The sequence below is a fragment of the Erinaceus europaeus genome, chromosome 13 (genome assembly GCF_950295315.1).
Source record: "Erinaceus europaeus chromosome 13, mEriEur2.1, whole genome shotgun sequence".
In the NCBI taxonomy this organism is placed as follows: domain Eukaryota; kingdom Metazoa; phylum Chordata; class Mammalia; order Eulipotyphla; family Erinaceidae; genus Erinaceus; species Erinaceus europaeus.
The window spans coordinates 10,782,752-10,808,328 of NC_080174.1; the positions used below are offsets into that span (position 1 = coordinate 10,782,752).

General features: G+C 38.4%; 1 protein-coding gene across 1 annotated transcript in view; it reads left to right on the plus strand.

Moving 5' to 3' along the window:
* SYNE1 (spectrin repeat containing nuclear envelope protein 1) overlaps positions 1 to 25,577 on the plus strand; it is a 606,430-nt gene that overhangs the window by 93,263 nt on the left and 487,590 nt on the right. The window contains exons 4-9 of the mRNA XM_060205315.1: positions 9,464 to 9,559; positions 12,373 to 12,456; positions 15,521 to 15,541; positions 16,019 to 16,111; positions 18,121 to 18,299; positions 22,195 to 22,391. Of these exons, the coding sequence (XP_060061298.1) occupies positions 9,464 to 9,559; positions 12,373 to 12,456; positions 15,521 to 15,541; positions 16,019 to 16,111; positions 18,121 to 18,299; positions 22,195 to 22,391 (670 nt within the window). The remainder of the gene's footprint in view (positions 1 to 9,463; positions 9,560 to 12,372; positions 12,457 to 15,520; positions 15,542 to 16,018; positions 16,112 to 18,120; positions 18,300 to 22,194; positions 22,392 to 25,577) is intronic.

Genomic DNA, 25,577 nt, shown 5'->3' on the forward strand with positions numbered 1-25,577 from the left:
AATTTTAGTTGTTTCTCTTTTTTTTAAAAAAATGTATTTATTTATTTTAGATAAAGATAGATATGGAGAGGAAAGAGAGAGGGAGAGGGAGAGAGAAAGAGAAAGAGAGGGCGAGGCAGAGAGAGAGAGACCAGCAGCACTGCTTCACCACTAATGAAGCTTCCCCCTGCTGCTGGAGACCTGGGGCTTGAACTGGGGTCCTTGCACATTTTAACATGTGCCCCTCTACCAGATGCGCCACCACCCTGTCCAACTTGAGTTGTTTTTTCCAAAGCTATTTTAATTGGATAATCTTAAGTAAACCAATAAGTTATTTATTTCTAAAAAGGCAGCTAAAAGAATACAAAGGAAAATTTCCTATGAAATTAATAGCATTAATATTATTAATTTAATAATAGATTATACATATTACTGAAATGATTACCAGTTTAACAAAGTGTTTACAGATTACTAAACCATCTGAATAGGACTTGTCAGAATTTTGTCTTTTTAGAAAGGAATTTTATTTACTCCATTAGAATTTAAAAATGCTGTTTAGAATGTTCGAGATACTAAGATGAAGCAGTGGAAAAAATCTGAAAAAAAAACAAACAATCTGGCATCATGTGCTTCCATTTCAGTAGGAGAGATGGACACAAAGAAAGCAGATAAGCTGATTTTTTGAGAAGAGGCTGCAACAGAACTAGACAAAGAAGTGGGAAGGTCAGGAGTTTGTTGTCATTTTGGAGGTTAGGGAGTGACCATTGTGGTCAACATAGTCACAGTAGAGGTTGTGAGAAGTGAGGAGTGCTTGGATTCTGGATGAGTTTGCAAAGCAAAGTCAGCAAGCCTTAATGGTGGACCAGGCATGGGCATACGCATCTAAGAGTAGAATGCAGAACAGCCCTAACATTGCACGTTATCAAGCAATGAACTTGGGAAACACGCTGTCTATTTTAGTTTTTAAGATTGTACTACAAAAAATGTTTATTACACAGAAAAGTTATTAACAGAGCAGAATTCTCCATGAAGACTTCAAGGTGGACTGGGGGAAACAATTGCCCTTGGGATATTTATTCAGAACTGAATTAAATAATGGAGGAAGTGGAAATGATTATGCTATCCATCTTCGGAAACAAAAAAGAATGGGAACTCTCAGTTATGCCCAGCAGAGGTGGAAAAAATAATTGCAATGATGCTTTTAGAAAGGAAGTCAGAGAGAAGCATATTGTACATAAAGGTTTTAATTCGGTTCACCCTATATTTGGAGATATTGAGAACTTCTAGTTAAAGTTTCTGAATAAAATAGCAAACCTTTCAGATATTGGTCTGGCTTTATTTGGATATTGTCAGTGCATATTTTCTATCTATCTTTATTTTTCCCCTACAATTTAATGCAGTGGGCTTCTGGCCAACCGTTGAGGAAGTTAACTCTCCATATCTGTAGAACAACCTCGCTTCCCTTCCCACCCTCCTCTGAGTTCCTGTTGCTTCCCTTGCTGTTCCCCTCCTATCAGGCAGCTACAAATGCACATAAACACTTTATAATGGTCCAGGTATGGGAATTCTCCTACTGCTGCTCATTCTGTGAGGTAGCCCTGATCTGCAGCTTATACAAGCCAGAGGTGGTTGTTTGCCCAGTTCTATAACTGATGGTCCATTGTGTGTGCAGAGGGCAGAGATTTCAAGGTGCAGGGTATCCACTCCATGCATTAAGACACCTTTACCCAGCTATCCAACAGTCACAGAATTTAAACCGGGGAGGGGGGATCTCAAACCTTTGTGGCTATGAGCCTTTGTTTCTGCACCATCAGTGTGAGAGAAGAGATCCTGGAGAACACTTGAGGATGTCAGGTACTGTTTCTTTTGTCTGAGAGGGAAGAGGTAAAAAAGGAAGGACACCTGAAAGTTGTAGTAAGTGTATACATGGATTCAAAAGGATGTGCAGGCTGGGCCTTAAAGTGAATAAAGATGGCCATCAGATTCCACATGGGATCAGCCATCTTTGCATGAATGGCCCACCTTTTCATTTTCCTGATTAAAAGTTTAAAATATTGGATGAAAAAAAAAACAACCTTTGAGGATTAATTAGGTAGAGTTGGTGTGGGGGCTCAAACAATAGAATAAAGATCACTAACTTGAGTCTTATAAATACAAAAAAAAAAGTCATGGGATATATACTCAATGGAGTGCTGCTCAGTAGTTCAAAGAAGACTATAATGTGTCTTTGGGGACTAAATGGATAGAACTGGCAGTGATTCTGACTAGTGAAGTAAGAAGGAAGTAAAGGACAGCTCCAAGATGGTTTCACTCATAAGAAGAATATAGAAAATTGAAACACATGAGCTGAAGATATCAAGTCAACCCGTATCTATGATCTTGGGAAAACTATAGTGGTTACTGTGGTGGGAGTGGGGTGTGGGGGGAGGGGCACAGAACTTTGGTGGTGAGAGTGGTGTGGAATTATATCCCTATTAACTTAGAATCTTCTAACTCACTATTAAATCATTAATAAAATATATTAAATTAAAAAACTATTTCTCATTAGAATAAGAAAAAAAATAAATTTAATCATTAAAAAAAAAAAAAGACTTGAAGTCCCAAGGCATGTGTTTAGTGTGGTAAAGTAAAACAACACTAGCATTTTCTTTGTCATAAATTGTTTTCAGAACGCCCCACCCCCCACCCCGCATGAATAAGCAGTTAGTAAACGACTGCCCAGCTGGACTTAGACTGCAAGTACTGATGACAGATGAGGACCTGGGTTGTGCTTGGCGTTTGATGGGTGATTTTGTCCTTTGCTTTGCCCAAAACTAAATCATTCCTGCTGTGACTCTCCTTGCAGCAGTGCGACGTTTATCACTAAGTGACTCTCAGGTTCTGGCAGTTGTGTGGGAGCTGCTGATAAAGTGATGTTGAGCTAGTAAGGCCTCAGCACGGGTGTGTAGTCTTCTGCATTTCAGATTTCAGCTTGAAACTTCCCCCATGTTACTTTTCGGGTTCTTCATTGATGTAAACTAAATTAATTGTATCAAGGTCACAAGGAACTGCTGTTCCTTCCTTAGCATGTGTATGGTTCTGGATATACAGACATACATTAGTTTGTCTATAATGGTTTTAGTCACTGACTCACTGCCTGAGAATAGGAAGGAATTAAAGGATGCATACTATATTCATAACTATGTTTACAAAGCAGAAACATATGAATGTTAGTTGCCCAATTTTTTGTTAAAGCTCAGTGAAATTTTTTAAATAAATTTTATTGATTGATTGATTGATTATTGGATAGAGACAGAGAAACTGAGTCTTGTCTGACTCTGAATGCTCAGGTTCAATCCTCAACATCACTGTAAGTCAGAGCTGACCATTGCTCTAGTAAAAAATAAACAAGTACATAAGTAAACAAATAGATAAATAAATCACAAGTATTTTTATATGAGCCAGGAGCGATATTTAGGTTAAGAAGGTCTTTTATGCAAAGGTTGTTCCAAAAGTCAAATGTGATGTGATGGGATCACAGCTGTTTTCCAGTTGCTTTATGTAAACAGCACTTTAACACAAATAATGCTTTTTGCAAATAAGATAATGAAACCCACCTGATGATTGACCATTGCTAGAACCTCTCTATTGTAATTTTTAAGTAAGTGGTGATAATTTTTACACAATGTTTAAATTGTATGCAATTAAATTGCACAAGTAAGTAGATCATTCACTAATTTTTACGTTTTGCCAGATCTTTGCTGTAAAGTTGGCAGTTTTTTTTTCTGCCTATTTTTAGTCCAAGCACTAAATAAAGAATATAAGCCAACCATCTAGGTTAGCAAATTCAAATAAAATACTTGTAAATTCCAAACTAAGATGATAATAAACAATTTTATTTTTTATTTTTAAATTTCTTTATTGGGGAATTAATGTTTTACATTTGACAGTAAATACAATAGTTTGTACATGCATAACATTTCTCAGTTTTCCATATAACAATACAACCCCCTTTAGGTCCTCTGTCATCCTTCTTGGACCTGTATTCTCCCCCCATCCCCACCCACCCCAGAGTCTTTTACTTTGGTGCAATATGCAATTCCAGTTCAGGTTCTACTTGTGTTTTCTCTTCTGATCGGTTTTTCACCTTCTGTACATTCCCACCAGCAGTGCAGGAGCGTTCCTTTGACCCCACACCCTCTCCAGCATTTGCTGCTGTTACCTTTTCTGATGTATGACATTCTCACAGAAGTGAAGTGGTATCTCATTGTTGTCTTTATTTGCATTTCTCTCACAATCAAAGACATGGAGTATTTTTTCATGTATTTCTCAGCCTTTTGGATCTCTTCTGTGGTGAATATTCTGTCCATGACCTCTCCCCATTTTTGGATGGGATTATTTGTTTCCTTATGGTTGAGTTTGGTAGGCTCTTTATATATTTTCATTATTAGCCTTTTGTCTGATGTATGGCATGTAAAGATCTTCTTTCGTTCTGTGAGGGGTCTCTTGGTTTGGGTAGTGGTTTCTTTTGCTGTGCAGAATTTGTTGTAATCCCATAGGTTTATGCTTGCCTTAGTCTTCTTTGTAATTGGATTTGTTTCATTGAAGATGTCTTTAAAATTTATGCGGAAAAGAGCTCTGCCAATATTTTCCTCTAGGTATCTGATAGTTTGTGATCTGACATCCCAGTCCTTGATCCACTTGGAGTTTACTTTTGTATTTGATGAAATATAGTGGTTCAGTTTCATTCTTCTGCATGTTTCAACTGTTGAAGAGACTCTGCTTTCCCCATTTAATAGTCTGGGCACCTTTGTCAAAGATTAGATGTCCACAAGTGTGGACATCTTACTTCTGGGCTCTCAATTCTATTCCACTGGTCAGTGTGTCTATTCATGTTCCAGTACCAAGCAGTTTTGATGACAATGGCCCTATAGAACAATTTGAGATCTGGGAGTGTGATGCTTCCAGTTCTGTTGTTTCTTCTCAAGAACAATTTTATTTCTTAAAGAAACATTTTTCTCCCGAGGGCAGAACAATGGTGCATCTGGTAGAGCACACAAATTACCAAGCGCAAGGACCAGGTTGAAGATGCTGGGCACCATCAATCAGCAGGGGGAAAATGTCACAAATGTTGGAGAAGTGCTGTGGTATCTTTCCTTCTCTATGTCTTCTCTCTTACAGTCTTTCTCAAAGAAAAATAAAAAAAAAAAGGTTGCTAGGAACAGTGGAATCATTTTTCAAGTACCTATCCCCAGAGATTACCCTGGTGTATTAAAATCTAAAAAAAAAAAAAAATCCCCTAATTTTTATTTACTTGACAATAAGTAATTCTACAACAAACTTTTAGCCATTCTTCTGTCACTGGACATTTGGGTTACTTCCAAGTTTTGGTTATTACAAATTGTGGTGCTATGAACATAGGTAAACATAGATCTCATCTAGAAGATATATTTTTTAATATATCAGGAACAAAAAGATAGATGGTATGTTTCAAGTTTTTAACCTGCCCAGATTTCAGTTCTGAGTATAGTTTACTTTAGTCTAAGCATTTAATGTTTCAAATTTGTAAAATGATTGAATTTTGACACTGGGATGAAATTGTTAAAGCATTTCTAAAAATAACCTTTATTAATTACTATGTTACCTACAACCTTAGCCCCCATAGATCAGAATTATCTGGTCCTATCAGAATCTAATATATAATTGTTAGTAGATAGCATTAAATGAGATAAATCATGGGGGACAAGAAAGCCTTACCATGGGGTTTTCAAGCTCCCAGAAGATATATAATTTTTACTTGTGATTTAAAATTGATTTACAAAATTATAAGATGACAGGGTTAATAGTTCCCTACCTTTCCTACTATCAGAGTTCTCTGTCCATATTCCTTCCATTGGAAATTAAATTAATTGCACCAGGGTCACAGATATGGCTTGACTATTACATCTATATCTATCTATATCTATATCTATATCTATCCAATTTTTCTTTTTAAAATTAATTTATAAAATAAAAAATATCAACAAGACCATAGGGTAAGAGAGGTACAATTCCACACAAATGGGAATTCAATAGAGAAGTGTATCACCTCTCCAGTGTCCTACCCCACTAGGGAAAGATAGAAACAGGTTATGGGTATGGATCGACCTGCCAACACCCATGTCCAGTGGAGAAGCAATGACAGAAGCCAGACCTTCAACCTTCTGCACCCCATAAAGAATTTTGGTCCATTCTCCCAGAGGGATAAAGAATAGGGAAGCTTCCAGTGGAGGGGATATGGGACACAGGACTCTGGTTTGGGGAACTGTATGGAATTGTACCCCTGTTATATCACAGTCTTGTTAATCATTATTAAATCACTAATTTAAAAAAGTAGCATAGTGTGAACATACCAAAAATGAAGAATGCCTGTATATGAAAAGTTTTCATTTAAAATATTAGTGACTTAATATTGTTTGATAGAATTGTATGATTCCAGGGGAATAGCTTCATATCCACATATGTGTATATGCAGCTCACCATCTGAAGGGTGCCCTCCACCCTTTCCCTCTGATAAATTACAGTTTTCAGGGCTGGGAAGTAGCGTAATGGGTTGCGTGCACATGGCATGAAGCACAAGGATCTGAGGAAGGATCATAGTTTGAACACCCAGCTCCCACCTGCGGGGGTGTCACTTCATGAGCAGTGAAGCAGGTCTGCAAGTGTCTATCTTTCTCTATCTCTGTCTTCCCCTCCTCTCTCCATTTCTCTCTGTCCTATCCAGCAACAAAATGGGGAATATGGCCTCCAGGAGCAGTGGATTCGTAGTGCAGCCTCTGAGCCCCAGCAATACCCCTGGAGGCCAAAAAGCCATAGTTTTCACAAAGTTCAGATGTCTGCTGGCTGCCATCCTCTTACAAGTTTGTGAAAACCCTCGTTTGTGTTTGTTCACCACACATCTCACATGTTTTATGACTATTTCTCTACCATTACATTTTATTTGAGTTATTAGGATGCAGAGGAACTTTCTGTATATTAACTATACCATAGTTTAATGACCATATACGGTTAAAACAATAATTTTTATTCTCATCACACTGAATAATCTTCATTGCAATGATTCAATTTATTCAGAATGATTTTGTGACATGCTTAGAATAAAAAGCCATTATATATATTTTTTGCTATATAAATAAGAAGCAGTGTGAATTGTGGAATCTAAAAGAGGGCTTGGAAATGAAAGCTGTTATTTCTGAACATGCATTTCACAGCATGAGAACAAAATGTTCGACTGTTCATTTTATAAAAAGGGAAAATGCATTTAAAATTAGGATTGTACCATTTATCGACTGTAATTCACGCATTCATAAGAGTAATATAAGTGTTCTGTATCAGTGGGCAGAGAGAAAAGTCACATTTCAATAAGACATTTGGTGATTAAATGTCTCCACATAGAACTTTTTTCTGAAGAAAGAAAAACAGTTGAAAATCAAAAAACTAACATAAGGACTTCCACTTGGTTCAGGGAGAATCAGCAAACTATACAGAGATTGAAGTGAGGGTAGAAATAAAAGAGAAATCTTAGTCCCACTGAAGACTGTCTACCCTTCATTGGTGATCACCGTTAATGCCACCACTTCTCTATTTTCCCCTGCTCCAGCACACACCCTAATTGAAGGTTTGATGTACCCCAATACACAACATGTTTTTTCTTTTAAGTGTTTTCTTTTAATTTTATAATGACTTAATATTGATTACAAAATTACAAGATAACGGGTATAATTCCACACCATTTCCCCCAGCAGAGTTCTGTGTCCCCATTCCCTCCATTGGAAGCTACACTGGTTCTCTCAAGTTTACAGATAAGGGTTAACTACTATTTCTACCACTGTCTATATTTGTTATATTTGCACCTTTTCCCCCCTCATGGTCGAGTTTTCTTTTTCTTTCCAAATCACACCTACACCAGTAGGTCTACTTCTAAATGTCCCTCTCTTTTTCCTCTTCTCTCTCCGGTTCCCGATGGAGTTGGAGTTCAGAGTCCTCTGGTCATTTACCCCTGTCATTTCTCCCTTGCTGGTAGTATGAATCAAATTTCTTTTTGTGTTGCAGAAGGGGGCAATTCCAACTTCTGTAGTTGCTTCTCTGCTGGACATGGGCTTTGGCAGGTTAATCAGCACCTCCAGCCTATTTCTATCTTTTCCTAAAGGGTCGGGCTCTGGAGAGATGAGATTTTCAGATACATTAGTTGAGGTCATCTGCCCAGGGAAGTCAGGATGGAATCATGATTACACTACACGTTTGTTTGTTGTTTATTTATTTATTATTGGACAGAGACAGAAACTGAAAGGGGAGAGATAGAGGAGAGAGACAGAGAGACACCTGCAGCCCTGCTTCCCCACTCATGAAGTTTTCCCCCTGCAGGTGGGGACCAGGAACTTGAACTCTGGTCCTTGTGCTCTGTAATGTGTGCACTTAACCAGGTGCACCACCACCTGGCTCCTACACTACATGTTTTAAACGTCTTCATAAAAAATAAAAATGTCTCCAAGAACTGAAAATGGGCTTTGACTTACCTTTCAGTACTGGTAATGGATCTGCATTGATCAGTCTGTATTACTGAACTTATGCTCCACTGAGTTCAATGACACATTTTAAGACAGTGTTTTAGGGAGTTGGGCGGTAGCGCAGTGGGTTAAGCGCTGGTGGCACAAAGCGTTAATGGACCGGCATAAGGATCCCAGTTGGAGCCCCGGCTCCCCACCTGCAGGGGAGTCACTTCACAAGCGGTGAAGTAGGTCTGCAGGTGTCTATCTTTCTTTCCCCTTCTCTATCTTCCCCTCCTCTCTCCATCTCTCTGTCCTATCCAACAACGACGGCATCAATTAACAACAACAATAACTACAACAATAGAACAACAAGGGCAACAAAAGGGAATAAATAAAATAAATATTAAAAAAAGAAAAATATAAAAAATAGACAAGGTTTGGTAATTCTAGCAGTCTATGAAATAGGATGTAGCCAGTTGCACATAAGAGAGTAAATTTGTGACCTTGGTTATGCTAGTAATGTTCCTGTGGTAGGCCACAGAGCTACCATGGTTACCTTGGAGAATGTCCCTGACAGCATACTCTGAGTGAAGAGAGGTTGGTCCAGTTTACCTGGGGCACTACCTGATCCCCTCTTGTGTCCTGCTTTAATCTTGTTCTCATCTTTTATGTTGATAAAATTCTTTCTCTCCTTTATCTCATGACATCTGTCCTAAATGAAAAGTGAAGGACATGGGTATGTATGATATGGTCCAAGTATTAAATCCCCTGAATGTCAAGTTTCTCCCCAGAGGATTACATTTCTCCTTATATTGGTGATTCCAATAGTATTCAGCATAAAATTTTTTGGTATTTACAAATCCCTCTGAAAGATTCACAGATTGAATAGCAAAGGTGTGACAGATGGAAAGAAGGAGAGAGATGAAAGGAGAGATGAGAGGAGCATTTTTAATTTCACTTTTAATTTCATTTGACAGCGGAAACCCCCAATGGTGGTAGATGATCTCTTTGAAGACATGAAAGATGGTGTTAAGCTGCTAGCTCTTCTGGAAGTACTTTCTGGACAGAAACTGGTAAGATTTTTTTTTTTCTTGGGGGTAGATAAAATAACAGTTATGCAAATAGGCTCATGCTTGAGGCTCCAAAGTCCCAGGTTCAATCCCCACTCCACCATAAGCCAGAGCTGAGCAGTGCTCTGGTAGGAAAAATAAAACAAAACTTTTTTTTTCTGTGATCAAACTTGCCAAAATGGTCCCATTTGGAGTGTGTGTGTGTGTGTGTGTGTGTGTGTGTGTGTGTGTGTGTATGCGGGGAGGCTTAGGGATGTTACATAGTTGAGAATATAAGGGGAAAAAGGAATAGGTTTTCTGCCTTATTCCCACAGACCTGTAGTGGACTTAAAACTTTAGGTAGAACAGTTGTAAATTTAGAAACAAGAACAAAAAGTTTCATGTGTAATCTGTCATGTCTATATTTGTGTGTGTCATTTCTACCTCTCTCTCTGTGTATGTGTGTGTGTGGTAATATGTGTATTCTATCAGCTCCAAAGGAAGACAATTAACAAAATTGAAAACCCATTCATCTGTGTGGTCTCCAGGAAGATTCATTGAATATTGACTTGAATCTCACTTCAAGTATCTGCTTTCCTTCTGGAAAGGATGGTCAGTCCATATCTGTGTACTCATATAGTTGCTGTGAAAATCATCACTTTCCCATACGCATAGGGAAATTCGCCATCATCCGTCATTTGGAACAGGACAGTATGTTCAGAATCCTGTTATTATGTGCAGCAACACCAGCTCAGTGAAAACCATTGGCAGGCATCTATAATGCGTTTTTTGTATTGTTCAAATAAGAAAAGTATGCTTTTCTGGCTTATTTTTTCTTTTTTCACTTCAGAGTAGTAGAGGAGTTAGTAGCTTGCAAACAGAAATTATTTATAACGGGTGTTTACCATAATTATAAATAAAAAAGGAGCTCAGGAAATAATTTTCAGAGTGTTACATAACAGGCTAGTCACAATGTCCAAAACTGGAGATATTTTTTTTTCTTCCTTTTATTGTATCTTGACAAGAGTTACACAATCATTATTGTTTGGAAATTGGGTTTTCTATTTTAAAATGTATCTTCGCCTGATCAAAAATTTCCAGTTAATTTTGTGCAGGGAGTCCTTCCTCAAAATAGCTTTTATTTTCAAAGGGTTGTTTTTTTGGGAAACACAGACTGCTCATAATTCTGTGGGAACCATTTATCTGAGTTGATTCATATGGTGACAGATGCATTCAGTGGGCCAAGTATATCTGAGCTCAGCTCTGATTTCAGCCAAGGCAGAGTGCAGGACTAGAGTTTGCCCAGACACTGTAAAACCATCTCTTCTCTTCTTGGCAGGTATAGATGGAATAATGGTTATGCAAAGAGACTCTCATGGCCGAGGCTTCGAAGTCTCAGATTCAATGCCCCTGTACCACCATAAGCCGGAGCTGAGCAGTGCTCTGGTTAAAAAAAAAAAAAAAAAAAAAAAAATCTCAGGACAGTGTCTCTGAATTTCTGCTCATGGGACTTTTATCAAAGCCACAGGTCACACAAGGTAGCTAGCCCACAAATGTGGTAGAACTAATAGTCCAATTGGACCTCATCTGGTAGAAACAAGAGTCCACTAATACGTGTCCCAGCCTGGCATTCGTGGGAGGTAATGATTCTGAGGATAGTTTATACACTTCTTGTAGACTCCCCAGCCGGTTCCCCCAAAGGATTTGTCTCCAGTTGCCTGCAGTGGGGAGACTCAGTGGCACATGCTCTCTGGGCTCTTCCTTCTTCCCTGTCTCATGTCTGTTGCTTGGATCTTCCCACACCTCTCAATAAACTACATGTATCCACATCCATGTCTCAGGCTCTGCTTTGGGAGAAACTGAGTACAGGGCAAATGAACAGTCAGTTTGGAACGTTATAAACACAGGCATGAGCTAAATGAAATGGATTAGTACTAGGATGTAGTCCCAGCCTGCAGGGAGGAAGCTTCACAAGTGGTGAAGTAACACTTCATGTGTCTCTCTCACTGCCTTTCTCCCTCCCTCTTCCCTTTCAATTTTTTTCTGCTTCTATAAAATTAATATTATTCATGTATATTTTTATCAGTTTGAATATTGTATAGCTTTTTAAATGTATTATTGAATGTGTGTGAGAGAGACCAAAGCTCCTCTCTACCATTTTTTTAAAAATATTTATTTTATTTATTTATTCCCTTTTGTTGCCCTTGTTGTTTTATTGTTGTAGTTATTATTGATGTCGTCATTGTTGGATAGGACAGAGAGAAATGGAGAGAGGAGGGGAAGACAGAGAGGAGGAGAGAAAGATAGACACCTGCAGACCTGCTTCACCGCCTGTGAAGCGACTCCCCTGCAGGTGGGGAGCCGGGGTTCGAACCAGGATCCTTATGCCGGTCCTTGCACTTTGCGCCACCTGCGCTTAACCCGCTGTGCTACAGCCTGACTCCCTCTACCATTTTTTTATGTAGTGCCAGGGATCGAATGGGATTGGATCTTCATGTATGAAAGCTTGTGCTCTATGACTAAGCCACCAGCTGCATCTCCATAATTATCTTTTTTCTTTATGCCAAGTACAGCCAAGCTTTATTGTGGGATATGACTTTGACTTGCAATATGTCCTTTAATGTGACATTTTGTAGCGTTCTCCATGGGTCTTCATCCATCCTGATTTCCCTCTCAAGGGTATACTCAGACATAGCACATCACAAACCTTAGAGGAAAGGGCTCTACTTAGTGTCAGTTTAATCTTGGGGAAAGTTGTGAACTGGGACCTAGAATGTCAGAATTCTACATGACCATCTTTCTAACATATGTATTTTGACTTCTTCCCCTTTTTGTAGCCTTGTGAACAAGGACGCCGTATGAAGCGAATCCATGCCGTGTCTAACATTGGCACAGCGCTCAAGTTCCTAGAAGGAAGAAAGGTAAGAAAAGACAACTCACACGTAGAGAGGGAGCTCGCTCGCTGCTGGCTGTGGGCTAAAGACAGTGTATGCAAGCAACACAATCTATGCATCACGGTCATATAACGTTATTTTAAGCCATTTTGTACTTAGAGGAAAATAAAAAACAGAGCACAAAAATTTCATGTCTACATTTCACTCACTACAATTATGATCCACTACTATTCTTCATTATGGTGATGGTCATATTATTTATTAATACTTTGACTACTAAGAGCTTCTACAGATTGACCCTTCATTTTTTTAAAAAAGGTTATTAGTGATTTAATAGTCATTTCCAAGGTTATGAAATAATAGGGATACAGTTCCACCTACTTCCACCACCAGAGGTCTGAAGTGAGGTCCATCTCTGAGGTCACATCTACTTCCTCCCTTTTAGAAATTCTTCATCCTCTTTGGATGTCTCTCTATTTCCCAAATACCCTTCTACACTATACAGCACTAACTGTTCAGTAGGATCTTATAAAAGAGAGGAGGGTAAAGGAAATCTGTTCTCTATAGTACAAAGCACAAGGACCCGCTCAAGGATCCGGGTTTGAGCCCCCACTTGCCACCTGCAGGGGGAACGCTTCACAGGTGGTGAAGCAGGTCTGTGGGTGTCTTTCTCTTTATCTTACCTCTTCTCTCAGTTTCTCTCTGTCCTATTCACTAAAATATATATTTTTAACAAAAGGCTGCTAGAAGCAGTGGATTCACAGTGCCAGCACCAAGCTCTAGTGATAACCCTCGAGGCAAAAAAAGAAAAAAAAAAAAAAGAAAGAAAGAAAGAAAGAAAGAAGAGAAAAGAATAAAATCTGTGCTTTTTAAGTCCATTTTGGATCTCAAAGTATTTCAGGGTGGAAATAATCATAAAATCATGTTTCTTTACAAAGAACAGTGTCAGCTATTAAGTTGACTAGGTAAGTTCTACATATTGATAGTACACTTAAGCTGGGGTGAGGTAGTAAATTCAACTTAGATTCAGCTACATTAGAAAAAAGAATTACTCAGGAGGAAAGGAAAGCCATACATTCTTTTTAAATTCATTAGTCATTTGGTTATTAGCATGACTTTATATTTGTGGCCTATGAGTTATGAAAGGATTATGAAGAAAATTCTGAAGTTGTGAATCATATCAAATAAAATCTTTGTAGGGGTAACAATGGATTCTGTCATAAAAGGTTAGAGAAATATGTGATTTATTTTTTCATGAAAGTATTGTATAATCTTCTACAATGCTAGGCTTAAAAGAGGTAGACATAGAAGTCAACTATCTGTGGCAGGTCTCAGTTCATTTTTTCTATCTCTAAATCTGAAGTATGGCATTCACTGGTGGAACAAGTTCTACTGGTGTAGACAGGGGAAGTAGCATAGGTGGCTTTGCAGAAGAGTTCCAAGTATCCAGATCCCTGCACCACAATAAGCAAGAACTGAGCTCTGATTAAAAAAAAAAAAAGGAAAAAGGAAAAAAAAGAGAAAGAGAAGAAATATATACAGGTGTATCTCAAACTTAAAAAAAATTATTTTCCTGACTCCCTCTGATATTTCAGTAGTAAATTTATACAATACCCCAGGACTAAATTATTCATGGGGCAGTTTTCCATTTGATCAAATTTTGGAGGACTAAACCATTAAAAAAAAAAACTTCTGAACTTTATTATTGATGACATACCTGAGAATTATTGAACTAGAGGTCTAAGAAATAATTCATAAGATTTTTTTGGGATTACAAAAAAGATAGTGAACTCTTATTAACTGTTTTTTAGAGAATGATATAAAGATAAGAAATAATTGACTTAACAATTGGAAAGAATAATTTGGTATGATTATGGATGGATTGACATCTGTTCTTAATATTTTGTATTTAACAGTGGTCAAGGTCAGGAACTTGTTCCTACCAGTCTTTTTACTTTCCCATTTCTTTTTTAATTGTTATTAGTGATATGATAATGATCAACAAGATTGTGGGATAAGAGGGGTGCAATTCTATACAATTCCCAACACCAAAGTTCCATTTCCCATCCCTCCATTAGAATATTCCCTATTCTTTATCCCTCTGGGAGTATGGACCAAAGATCTTTATGGGGAGCAGAAGGTGGAAAGTCTGGCTTCTGTAATTGCTTCCAGTTGGACATGGGCATTGGTAGGTCAATCCATACTCCCAGCCTATTTCTATTTTTCCCTACTGGGGCAGGGCTCTGGACATGTGGGGTTCTAGGACACATTGGTGAGGTTGTCTGCCCAGGGAGGTCAGGTTGGCATCATGGTAGCATCTGCAATTCGGTGGCTGAAAAAGAATTAAAATACATAGCAGAACAAATTGTTTAATAATCAGGAACCTAGAGGTAAGAATGTAGCAGATTAAATTTGAGGTCTTCATGTTGGAAGGAGCAGGTCTATTTTAGGGGCCCACTTTACTAATTTTTGCCTGAGCCTGACTGCTAACATACAAGTGGGCTGAAAATATTGTCTGGGAAGATGATGTCAGAGTTAAGAATGGGACTAGAAAGCTGGATCAGGGCGGAGAGAAGCTCCCAAATAAGGGGAAAGTATATAAGTACCATTAACTGTTAACCTCATTGATCTGACCTAGGACCCATGTCTATTCATATTTAGCACAGGAGCCTGTGTAACCCCACATCCCTATCAGTCTAGTTCACATTCCATGGTCATAGGTAGGAACATTTTAGGCTGCACTCACTTCAGGACCAGTCCTCCTTGAGTAGCAGAATCTGTTGACACAGCCTCCCTTTGGAGAGTGGGGCAGTCCTTACCATTGTTGTTCAACATTGAGGACAATGTCCTGTAGAGACCCACAAGAGGGTTTATGATGTTTCAGAAGAAGATGACCAGAAGAAGTGATGGTAGAGAGAGGGATCTGTTAAGAGTACTTGACCATTTCTTGGATTCCTCTTGTTTTGATGGTAAATTCTCAATTGTGGCCCCAAATCACTGCCAACTGTCTATCCCTTTGCAAAAAATAATATTAATCTTGAAGGATTATGTATGTATGTATATCATCTTCTCCCTTTGTTTTTCATGTCAGTCCATTTACAGAGGATCACCGGTTAGTATAAATTTTAGAATGCTCAACTCCTGACTTTTATAGGTAAAAGAGAACCTAAGTTTCATGCTATTTTGGTAACAAAGTTCAAAGTAAGTGCATCTTCTTAACTTCTCATCACAGTTTCTTTTAAATCCCAGTTGACTTTTGACTATAAAGAGTAACCTTTTTATTTATTTATTTATCTTTCTGTCTGACATTTCCTCAGTAATTCCTTGCATGGTGTTATTTTCCCCCCCCATTTTGAACAAATTTTGGAAGCCCACTTTGTAGTTGTCTTTTGTTATGTCCCTGGTGACTGCCCCTAAGCTTTCAACCAAAACCATGTGTTTGCTGGTCCTCACAGCTCATATACTTACTCATGCGTACTCCAGAGACATGGCCAAGTGCTACTGGTGTCTAAGAAACTGTTACTTGTTGCATACCTGTATGGTTGGAGTCTTCTAGCACATTACTAGGACAGTTTTCCTTTCCACACAGATAAAATTGGTCAACATTAACTCCACTGATATCGCTGATGGCCGACCCTCCATCGTTCTTGGGCTAATGTGGACCATCATTCTGTATTTCCAGGTACTGTACCACATCTCAGTCAATACCAAAAGCTGTGGAGGGAGGTTGTGGTGGACGTTTTAATTCTATCCTCACTTGCCACATCTTTGGGGTGGATTCTCCAATTAGAAGAATGTCACCATCACATACCCATTGTTTCTTAGTAGTACAGGGATTTTCTCTTGTCTGCAAAGGTCATAGATGTGGAACTTGCTAATGAACTCTGGCTCAGGTACTTCATCTGAAAAGTGGGGTACATACCATGGGATGAAATATTACCTTCGAAATAGTTAAGGAAATTTGTCTGTCCCTGGGAGGTGAGGAGGGGTGCAGTTTTATGTTCCAGATCGACATGAAGAAGAGAAATCAACTTGTTTATTCCCACAAGAATAATTACTTCAACTGCCAGACTAATTTTCAAAAGTTTGATTTTTTTTAAGGCTAGTTTTAGGTTCAATGCAAAATTAAGTAGAAAATATAGGGATTTCAGATAAATATGAAAGTAAGTTAGTTTTGCATGTCATTTAGGAGAATCACATGTATTTGATATATCATACACACATAAATATATATTTGTTATGTCTTTATTGGCCAAAAGTCCGTCTAGGTTATTACCACTTATTTCATCTGGGAGCCTGATGTATGATGGTGGGAAAGGACCCAAGCTGAGGGTGAGAGTGTTTTACAGACAACTCTCCTGGGAAGATGAGATGCTGTATTCATGTGTCAGCAGCTGCTCTATAAGCCATTAACCACCCCTCAATAAAACGACCAAAGAAAATAAAAACTTATTTTAAGCTTATCGGGATTTAAGCATATATATACATATATATATTATACAACATTACCAATTTATTTTATAGTATACATTATAAGTTCACAGTGTATAATATAAAATTATAAAATAAGGCAAAACATATGATCCAGGAGGTGGTGCAGTGGATGAAGTGTTGGACTCTCAAACATGAGGTCCTAAATTCAATCCCTGGCAGCACATGTGATGTCTAATTCTTTCTCTCTCCTTCTATCTTTCTCATTAATAAATAAATAAAATATTTTTAAAGATATAACATAAATTAGAACTGACAGTATGTATATAATTATTTTCTCTGTATATATGTGTATATATATATTTCTGCATATATATTACTTCCATTATATACCCACAATTACGTAGCCTCCCCCACAACCAACATTCCCCACCAAGGTGGTTCATTTGTTACAATATCTATCTATCTATGGATCTATCAGCACATTTAAAATCCCTGGTTTGTATGAGAAGTAAATCAGTACTTTTCTTTTTCTTTTTTTAAATAGTTATTTACTTTCCCTTTTGTTGCCTTTGATTATTATTGTTGTTGTATTATTATTGTTGTTATTGGTGTCATCGTTGCTGGATAGGACAGAGAGAAATGGAGAGAGGAGGGGAAGATAGAGAGGGAGAGAGAAAGGTTTCACCACCTGTGAAGCGACTCCCCTGCAGGTGGGGAGCAGGCGGCTTGAACCAGAATCGTTATACCAGTCCTTGCGCTTCTCGCCACACGCGCTTAACCCACTGCAATACCACCCGATCCCCCATTTTATTTTTATGATGCATATCTTTGATAAGTGCTTACAACTGCATTTCAAGTATAGTTTTAGCTGCAACAAGAAGCGCAAAGAGAGGCAAGGCATCAATTGTGCCTTCTACTGGCTTATGTTTTCTTTGTTTAATTCACTTCTTTTTATTTATTGGATAGAGACAGCCAGAAATCGAGAGGGTTGGGAGTGATAGAGAGGAAGAAAGTCAGAGAGACACTTGCAACGCTGCTTCACCCCTCGCAAAGCTATCCCTCTGCAGGTGGAGACCCAGGGCTTGAGCCTAGGTCCTTGAGCATTGTAACAAGTGCTGTCAAGCGGGTGTGCCCCCACCAGGCCCCTGAGCTTATGTTTTCTTAGCAACAGACAACCCTTAGTTGCAAAGGAAAACATGAGGACCAAGAAGCAAGCAAACAAGCAAAAAGCAATTCATGCTGGTGGTTTTGCTGCAGATCGAGGAGCTGACCAGCAACCTGCCTCAGCTGCAGTCTTTGTCCAGCAGCGCCTCCTCTTTGGACAGCATGCTCAGCGCGGAGACAGCCAGCCCCCCCAGCAAACGGAAAGTCTCCACCAAGATCCAGGGGAATGCGAAGAAAGCTTTACTGAAGTGGGTCCAGTACTCAGCAGCCAAGTAAGTACCGAAAGCTGGCTTACACTTGAAACCCGTGTGTCTTTACTGGGCAGCTCTTGGGAATTTTCACTTCTATCCTGAGATCATGGAACTTTAGTTGATTTCCTATGCACTTAGATTGTATTGTTGTTGTTCTGTTAGTACATCAGAGTGATTTTAGGATATTCTGTTATGAGTTTCTCCATACTAGTTGATCCCCAGCATAAAAGTATTTCACCCATTGCTCATACTATATGAAACCACCATGGAAATGAGGATTAATTATACCAACATCACATATATGTACATATATTTATATATACTAAGAATTTATACTTAAAGGGGTGTTTGAATGAATGATTTTGCTTCAAGTTTTATTTCACTCTCTTCTTAAAATATAAACCCAGATCATCTCACTAATAGTCTAGGACAATGCTATAATAAACCAACCTCTTCTTCATGTGAGTAAGACTGGCTAATTAAATTACTTAATCTCTATACTTTTATAAGTCACAAGTAGGTTATTTCTACTAAGTCATTGTTTGGAATTTTGATTCTGTTCAGTAGTCTTTATACAAATAATTTGCAGTTTTGAATTTAGTAATATGTCCATAAAATTATTATGTTCTGCTTAATATTGATGTAAACTAAGATCTAGACTCTGAAATAAATATATACACTTTCAGTTCCTGAGTTAAATAATATTTTTTGCCATCCACCTTGTATTTTCCCTGAAATGTAAATTCCTTTGTGTTTTAACTCCCAGTTTTATGGCCTGATAATTTTCTACAAAGAATAATAAATCTACATATGAACATGTGAACATTTATGTGATACTACTGAATAGAATATTAGTCCTTTTAATGGTGTCTTTTATTACAGTTTTAATAGTTGATCAAATCAATATCCTATAAACAGTGGTAATGTAATCCATGTAAAATTTGTGTTTTTGTAAAATTTTCCTAAATAATATGTAAAATTATCTTTCTTTCTTTTCCTTCCTTCTCTCTTCCTTTCTTTTTTTCTGCATGCCTAAGTCTAATCTGAATGCTACTCTTTACTTCTGGAAAGTGCTTGCAAACAAGTATTTATCATTATCCTAAGTATAGAAATTTGTGACATTAGTACTTGAGGAGGAAACGTAAGGAAAGGAGAATAAGCAGAGACAGTATATTAGCATTATTAAATTAAATGGATTTATTTAACATTTAAAGTCAAAATTGGGTGATTTGTTATTGATACTTTGGAGTTTATTTTATTAATTCAAGATGTAGTCAAAATATTTCTGAAAGGGACAGGAAGACAGAGGACCCAGCAAAACTCTTTTCCCCTTTCTGTTCTCAATTTCTACCCACGAGTGAGACCATCCCATACTCAACCTTCTCTTTCTGGCTTTTCTTACTTAGCATGATTCCTTAAAACTCCATCCAAGATGAGGTGAAAAAGGTGACTTCATCATTCTTAATAGCTGAGTAGTATCGTGTATTGTATTTACACCACAACATTTTTAGCCACTCACCTGTTGTTGCACACATAGGTTGCTTCCAAGTTTTGCCTAGTACAAATTGTGCTGCTATGAACATAGATATTCACAGATCTTTTTGGATGAGTGTGTTTGATTTCTTAGGATATATATATATATATATATATATATATATATATATATATATATATATATATATATCCCCAGGAGAGGAATTCCAGGGTCATAGGGTAGCTTTTTGACTCTTTAGAATCTATAATAGAAATGCAATAAAACAGCAATAAGTGCAGATGTGACTTAAAAAGAGAAGGCAGAACCATGGAAAAAATGGATATATATATATATATATATACATATATTCAACCCATATCAGTGACCTTGTGAAAACGACTGTAGTTTTAATTGGAGGGGATGGTGGAATTATATTTTAAGTTTAATGGGACTTAAGCATATGTGTACATATACGTAACTTATAATGTTACCAATTTAATTTATAGTAAACATTATAATGTAGTTCACAATAAATAATATTGTGGTGGGAATGTTATGAAATTATACCTGTCATCTCATAATTTTGTGCATCAATATTAAATCACTGATGAAAAGAAAAAAATGTTAGAAAACCAACTATTAAAACTAGCATTTGAGTAGTTGGAAAGATTCTTTAGCAGGGCTTATAAATATGAGGTTGGATACCCAGCACTGCCTATGATGCAACAGTGCCCTCTCTCTTTTAAAGTAAATAAGGATAAATTTGTATATTAAAAAAAAGCCACCCTGCATTGCTAATATGCTTTCTGCATTCCATCTACAATAAGTGTTATTATCACATTTAAAGTTCAACTGGCAGGAAGAAAAGCATTTTACTAGATGGGAGGAGACTGGTGACCACATTTGTCATCGTGCAATGACAATAAAACTTTATTTTAATTTGATTAGTGATCTGATACTGATTTTCAAAATTGTAGGTCAACAGGGATATAAATCCACTCCATTCCCACCACCAGAATTCTGAATTTTCAGTTTCCCCACTACAAGCCACTGCAGTTCCCCCAAGGTTGTAGACATGGACCAACCATCCTCTCTACAACTATCTACATTTATACATAATTGCTCCTTTTCTCTTCCTGATCCAACCCTCTCCTCCGCTCCAAGTCACTCATGACAACATTACTACCTCCATGTGTCCCTCCCCTTTTTCCTCCTCTCTCTCTGGGTGCTGATGGAGCTGGAGTTCAGAGCCCCCCCATCACTTCTCCCCCACTTGGGAGTATGGATCAAGGTTGGTTTGGGGCCGCAGAAGGTAGGGGTTCTGGCTTCTGTCATTCTGGTTTAGAGCCCTCTCTGGTTTACTTTACCTATCATTTATCCATTTGGGATTATGGACCAAAATTCTTTGGGGGGTGCAAAAGGTAGGAGTTCTGGCTTCTGTAGCTGCTTCTCTACTGGATATGGGCATTGGCAGGTTGATCCATACCCCTAGCCTGTTTCTGTCTTTCCCTAGTGGGCCAGAACTCTAGAGAGGTGAGGTGCTAGGACACACTGGTGAGGTTGTCTGCCCAGACACAATAAAACTTTGTAATGACATCTGTGTGTTAATCTGTTGTCCGTTCCTCCACAAGCATTCAATTTATCAAAATGTAAATTCTTCTCATTTAGTATTGTAATAACTTGAAGTATATCAGATTTAAGGCTCTTGGAGACTTCTTGCATCAGTTAGGTTTTCCACATGGTGTGTTGAGTTTCCAAGTTATCTACAGAACTAGTGATATTAGTTGTGAAAGAATATGATGTTACTTATTCCTGAAAAATAACATATTTGTGACCTAGTAGAAGCTGTATTTCCATGTAAGTATGGCCCGGTTGATTGACCCAAGGGTTTATTCTATACCCATCAACACTGAGTTAGTGAGCTCTGATATTTATCTTATAAATAATTTTAACAGGCATTTTTTCTCTAAGTTGGTTTCCATAAAAAATGTTTTTTAGGGGCTGGGTGGTGTGCACATATATGGTGTGCACAAATATTACCTTGCAAGAGGACCAGGTTCAAGCCTTTGGCCCCCTACTGCAGTGGAGATAGCTTCATAGGCAGTGAAGCAGTGCTTCAAGTGTCTCTTTCTTTTTCCCTCTTCACCTCCCACCCCCTATTAATTTCTCTCTATCTCTATCAAAGAAATAAATAAGATATTTTAAAATATGTTTTAAATTCTGTATCTCTTAGTAAAAAATTTCTAAGTAAGAAAGCAAAATTCTTATACCTTTTTATTCTGAAAAAAATAGTCTTTTATGTGGTTTTGTTCTAAATCTATTAACTAGAAAAGCTAAGTATACATCATTCATTGCTGGGGAGAATTAAATTCTGTATATGCCATCAAAGAAAGTATATTATCTGTTCAGATAGTGACTTTTACAATTACTTATCTCACGAAGGCAGAGTGGAATAGAAGTAAAGGACTTTGGGAAAAGTTGGAGAAGTGGAGTGGCCTTTCATTCCGTCATCCATTCCATTCGACCAGAACTAGTGGACTTTGAGAAAGTCAGAGGAAGATCAAACCGAGAAAACCTGGAGGAGGCTTTCACCATTGCTGAAACAGAACTGGGGATCCCAAGGTTACTAGATCCTGAAGGTACGTTGAGTAATTGTTGACTCTTGCTCGTCTCCCCTCCATAGATTTCAGTCTCTTAAGCCCAGAAACCATGTAATTTTCAAGACATTGTCAGAGAACAGGTGACTTGATGAACAGGAAGAAATTTTATCTGTGTGCTGATTTTAAGACTTATTTCATATGAGAGAGAGAGTGGGGGGAGGACTCTAGAGTATCACTATGGTACATGTGGTTGAGGGGTTCAGCTGTGAATCTCAAAAATGAGAGTCCTGTGCTGTGTCAACTGAGCTATTTCGCTACCCATGCAATGAATATCTTTTGGGAGCAAAATCCCACTCTTTTATCCCAAACAACACTTCTGTAATTGTGGATCATCAGGTACATCACATGCGTAAAGGTGAAATGACATTTTCAGATGAGATTGTTTCTTACTTGAGTTGGCAGTTACAATTGCTACTGGAGAATGGATAAATATAAATGACAGTAAAAGCAAGGGGTGGAGCTTTTGAATGAGCATTTCTACCTTGAAAACTATCTAGACAGAGACACGTGTTTTCCTGGAAGTTAATTGTAGAGGCCCATCTCCATGATTGTTCTCTTGAGATAAGGAGCATGAAGATCTCTTGCCTCAGGGAGTCCAGCTGTAGTGCAGTGGGTTAAGCACAGGTGGTGCAAAGTTCAAGGACCAGCGTAAGGATCCTCGATTGAGCCCCGGCTCCCCACCTGCAGGAGAGTCGCTTCACAGGCGGTGAAGCAGGTCTGCAGGTGTCTGTCTTTCACTCCCCCTCTCTGTCTTCCCCTCCTCTCTCCATTTCTCTCTGTCCTATCCAACAGTGACGACATCAATAACAACAACAATAGTTAACTACAACAACAACAAGGGCAACAAAAGGGAATAAATAAATATTTAAAAATTTAAAAAATATTTCTTGCCACATCAGGAAGCCATTTTGTCCACCTGCCCCCCCATTGATTAAGATAAATAAGTGCTTTTCACCTGCCTCTGTACCAGAAAACCCAATGGTCCAGTGCGATTACTCGTCTCCTGGGGAAAGCCATACACAAATCATGACCCTCAACTTAAGAGGATGAATCAAAGCTAAAATTACTTCTATAGTGGAACAAAAGTATACATGGCTGTTTCTTACCCACAGAATAGTGTGGACACACTCTTTGATGATCAGAGCTGAGAGTGCCCAATGCCCGACTATCCAAGATGAAAGATGCACCTTTATTTTTCTAATGGGGACACCTAGCCTCATTATGTCTTCTCCTTCCTCCCTCCCTCCCTCCCCCTTCTTCCTCACTCCCTCCTTCATTCCTTCTTTTCTCCCCTCCTTCCTCTCTTTCTTCATTTCTCTCTCTTCCTCTTTCTTCCTTCTCCTTCTTTCCTTTCTTCCTTCCTCTCTCTTCCTTTCTTTCCTTCTTTCTTATTTCTATTTTTTTTTTTTTTGCCAGAGCACTACTAAGCTCTGACTTATGCTGGTATGGGGGCTTGAACCTGGGACCTCTCAGGTATGAGAGTCAGTTTGTGTAACCATTATTCTAGCTCCCTCTCTATTGTTTCTTTATCTGCTTTATTCTGTAGCTTGCAGGTGGTACAGCAGTAGTACTCTGGACTTGAATATGTGAGGTCCTGAGTTTAGTCTGCAGCAACTCATATTTCAGAGTGGTTCTTTGCCCTGGTTTCTCTCATAGCATACATAAACCAGATTTTTTTTACAGGAAATATGTAGTCAACTTCGAATACATAACCTCTTAGTGATGCAGACTGAAATTACATGAAGCAGGTCTGTTCCTTTCACATAGGCTGTCATATCTGTAAACTTGTCATATCTAAAGTCACCATCAAGTCATCTAATGTATTTCAGAATGCATCATCTTTGCTTCCTTTTATTTGAACTGCATCATATTTTTATTAATTTTTTATATTTATTTATTTTCCCTTTTGTTGCCCTTGTTGCTTTTTATTGTCATAGTAGGTATTATTGATGTCATTGTTGTTGGATAGGACAGAGAGAAATGGAGAGAGGAGGGGGAGACAGAGAGGGGGGAGAGAAAGATAGACACCTACAGGCCTGCTTTACCGATTGTGAAGTGACTCCCCTGCAGGTGGGGAGCCGGGGGCTCGAAACGGGATTCTTTTTGTTTTTTTTAATTTTTTATTTATAAAAAGGAAACATTGGGAGCCGGGCGGTGGCACAGTGGGTTAAGCGCAGGTGGCGCAAAGCACAAGGACCGGCGTAAGGATCCCGGTTTGAGCCCCCGGCTCCCCACCTGCAGGGGAGTCGCTTCACAGGCGGTGAAGCAGGTCTGCAGGTGTCTGTCTTTCACTCCCCCTCTCTGTCTTCCCCTCCTCTCTCCATTTCTCTCTGTCCTATCCAACAACGACAACAACAATAATAACTACAACAATAAAACAACAAGGGCAACAAAAGGGAATAAATAAATATAAAATTTTTTTAAAAGTTTAAAAAAAAAAAGGAAACATTGATTAAACCATAGGATAAGAGAGAGGGGTACAACTCCACACAATTCCCACCACCAGAACTCTGTATCCCATCCCATCCCCTGATAGCTTTCCTATTTTTTAATCCTCTGGGAGTATGGACCCAAGGTCATTGTGGGATGCAGAAGGTGGAAGGTCTGGCTTCTGTAATTGCTTCCCTGCTCATCATGGGTGTTGACAGGTTGATCCATACTCCCAGCCTGCGTCTCTCTTTCCCTATTGGGGAAGGGCTCTGGGGAATTGGAGCTCCAGAACATATTGGTGGGGTTGTATGTCCAGGGAAGCTGATCAGCATCATGCTGGCATCTGGAACCTGATAGTTGAAAAGAGAGTTAACATATAAAGCCAAACAAACTGTTGGCTCATCATGGACTTAAAGGCTGGAATAGTACACATGAAGAGTTGGGGGTTCTCCATTTTGTAGATAGCTAGTAGACATATTTTAGTTATATTCCAAAGGGCCTGTGGCTATACTAGTTTTTTTTTTTTTTTTCCCTGAGCCTGAAATCTGATATGCAGGTGGATCCAAGTTATTGTCTAGGGAGATGATGTCATGGCTGGGAAAATGACCAGAAAGCTGGATCAGGAAGAGAGTAGCTCCCTAATATGGGAAAGGGGTATAAATATTGTTAACTGTAAACCCCATTGATTTGATGTGATCTGGGGTGTATCATATTTTTTAAATGGCAGTGAAGGAC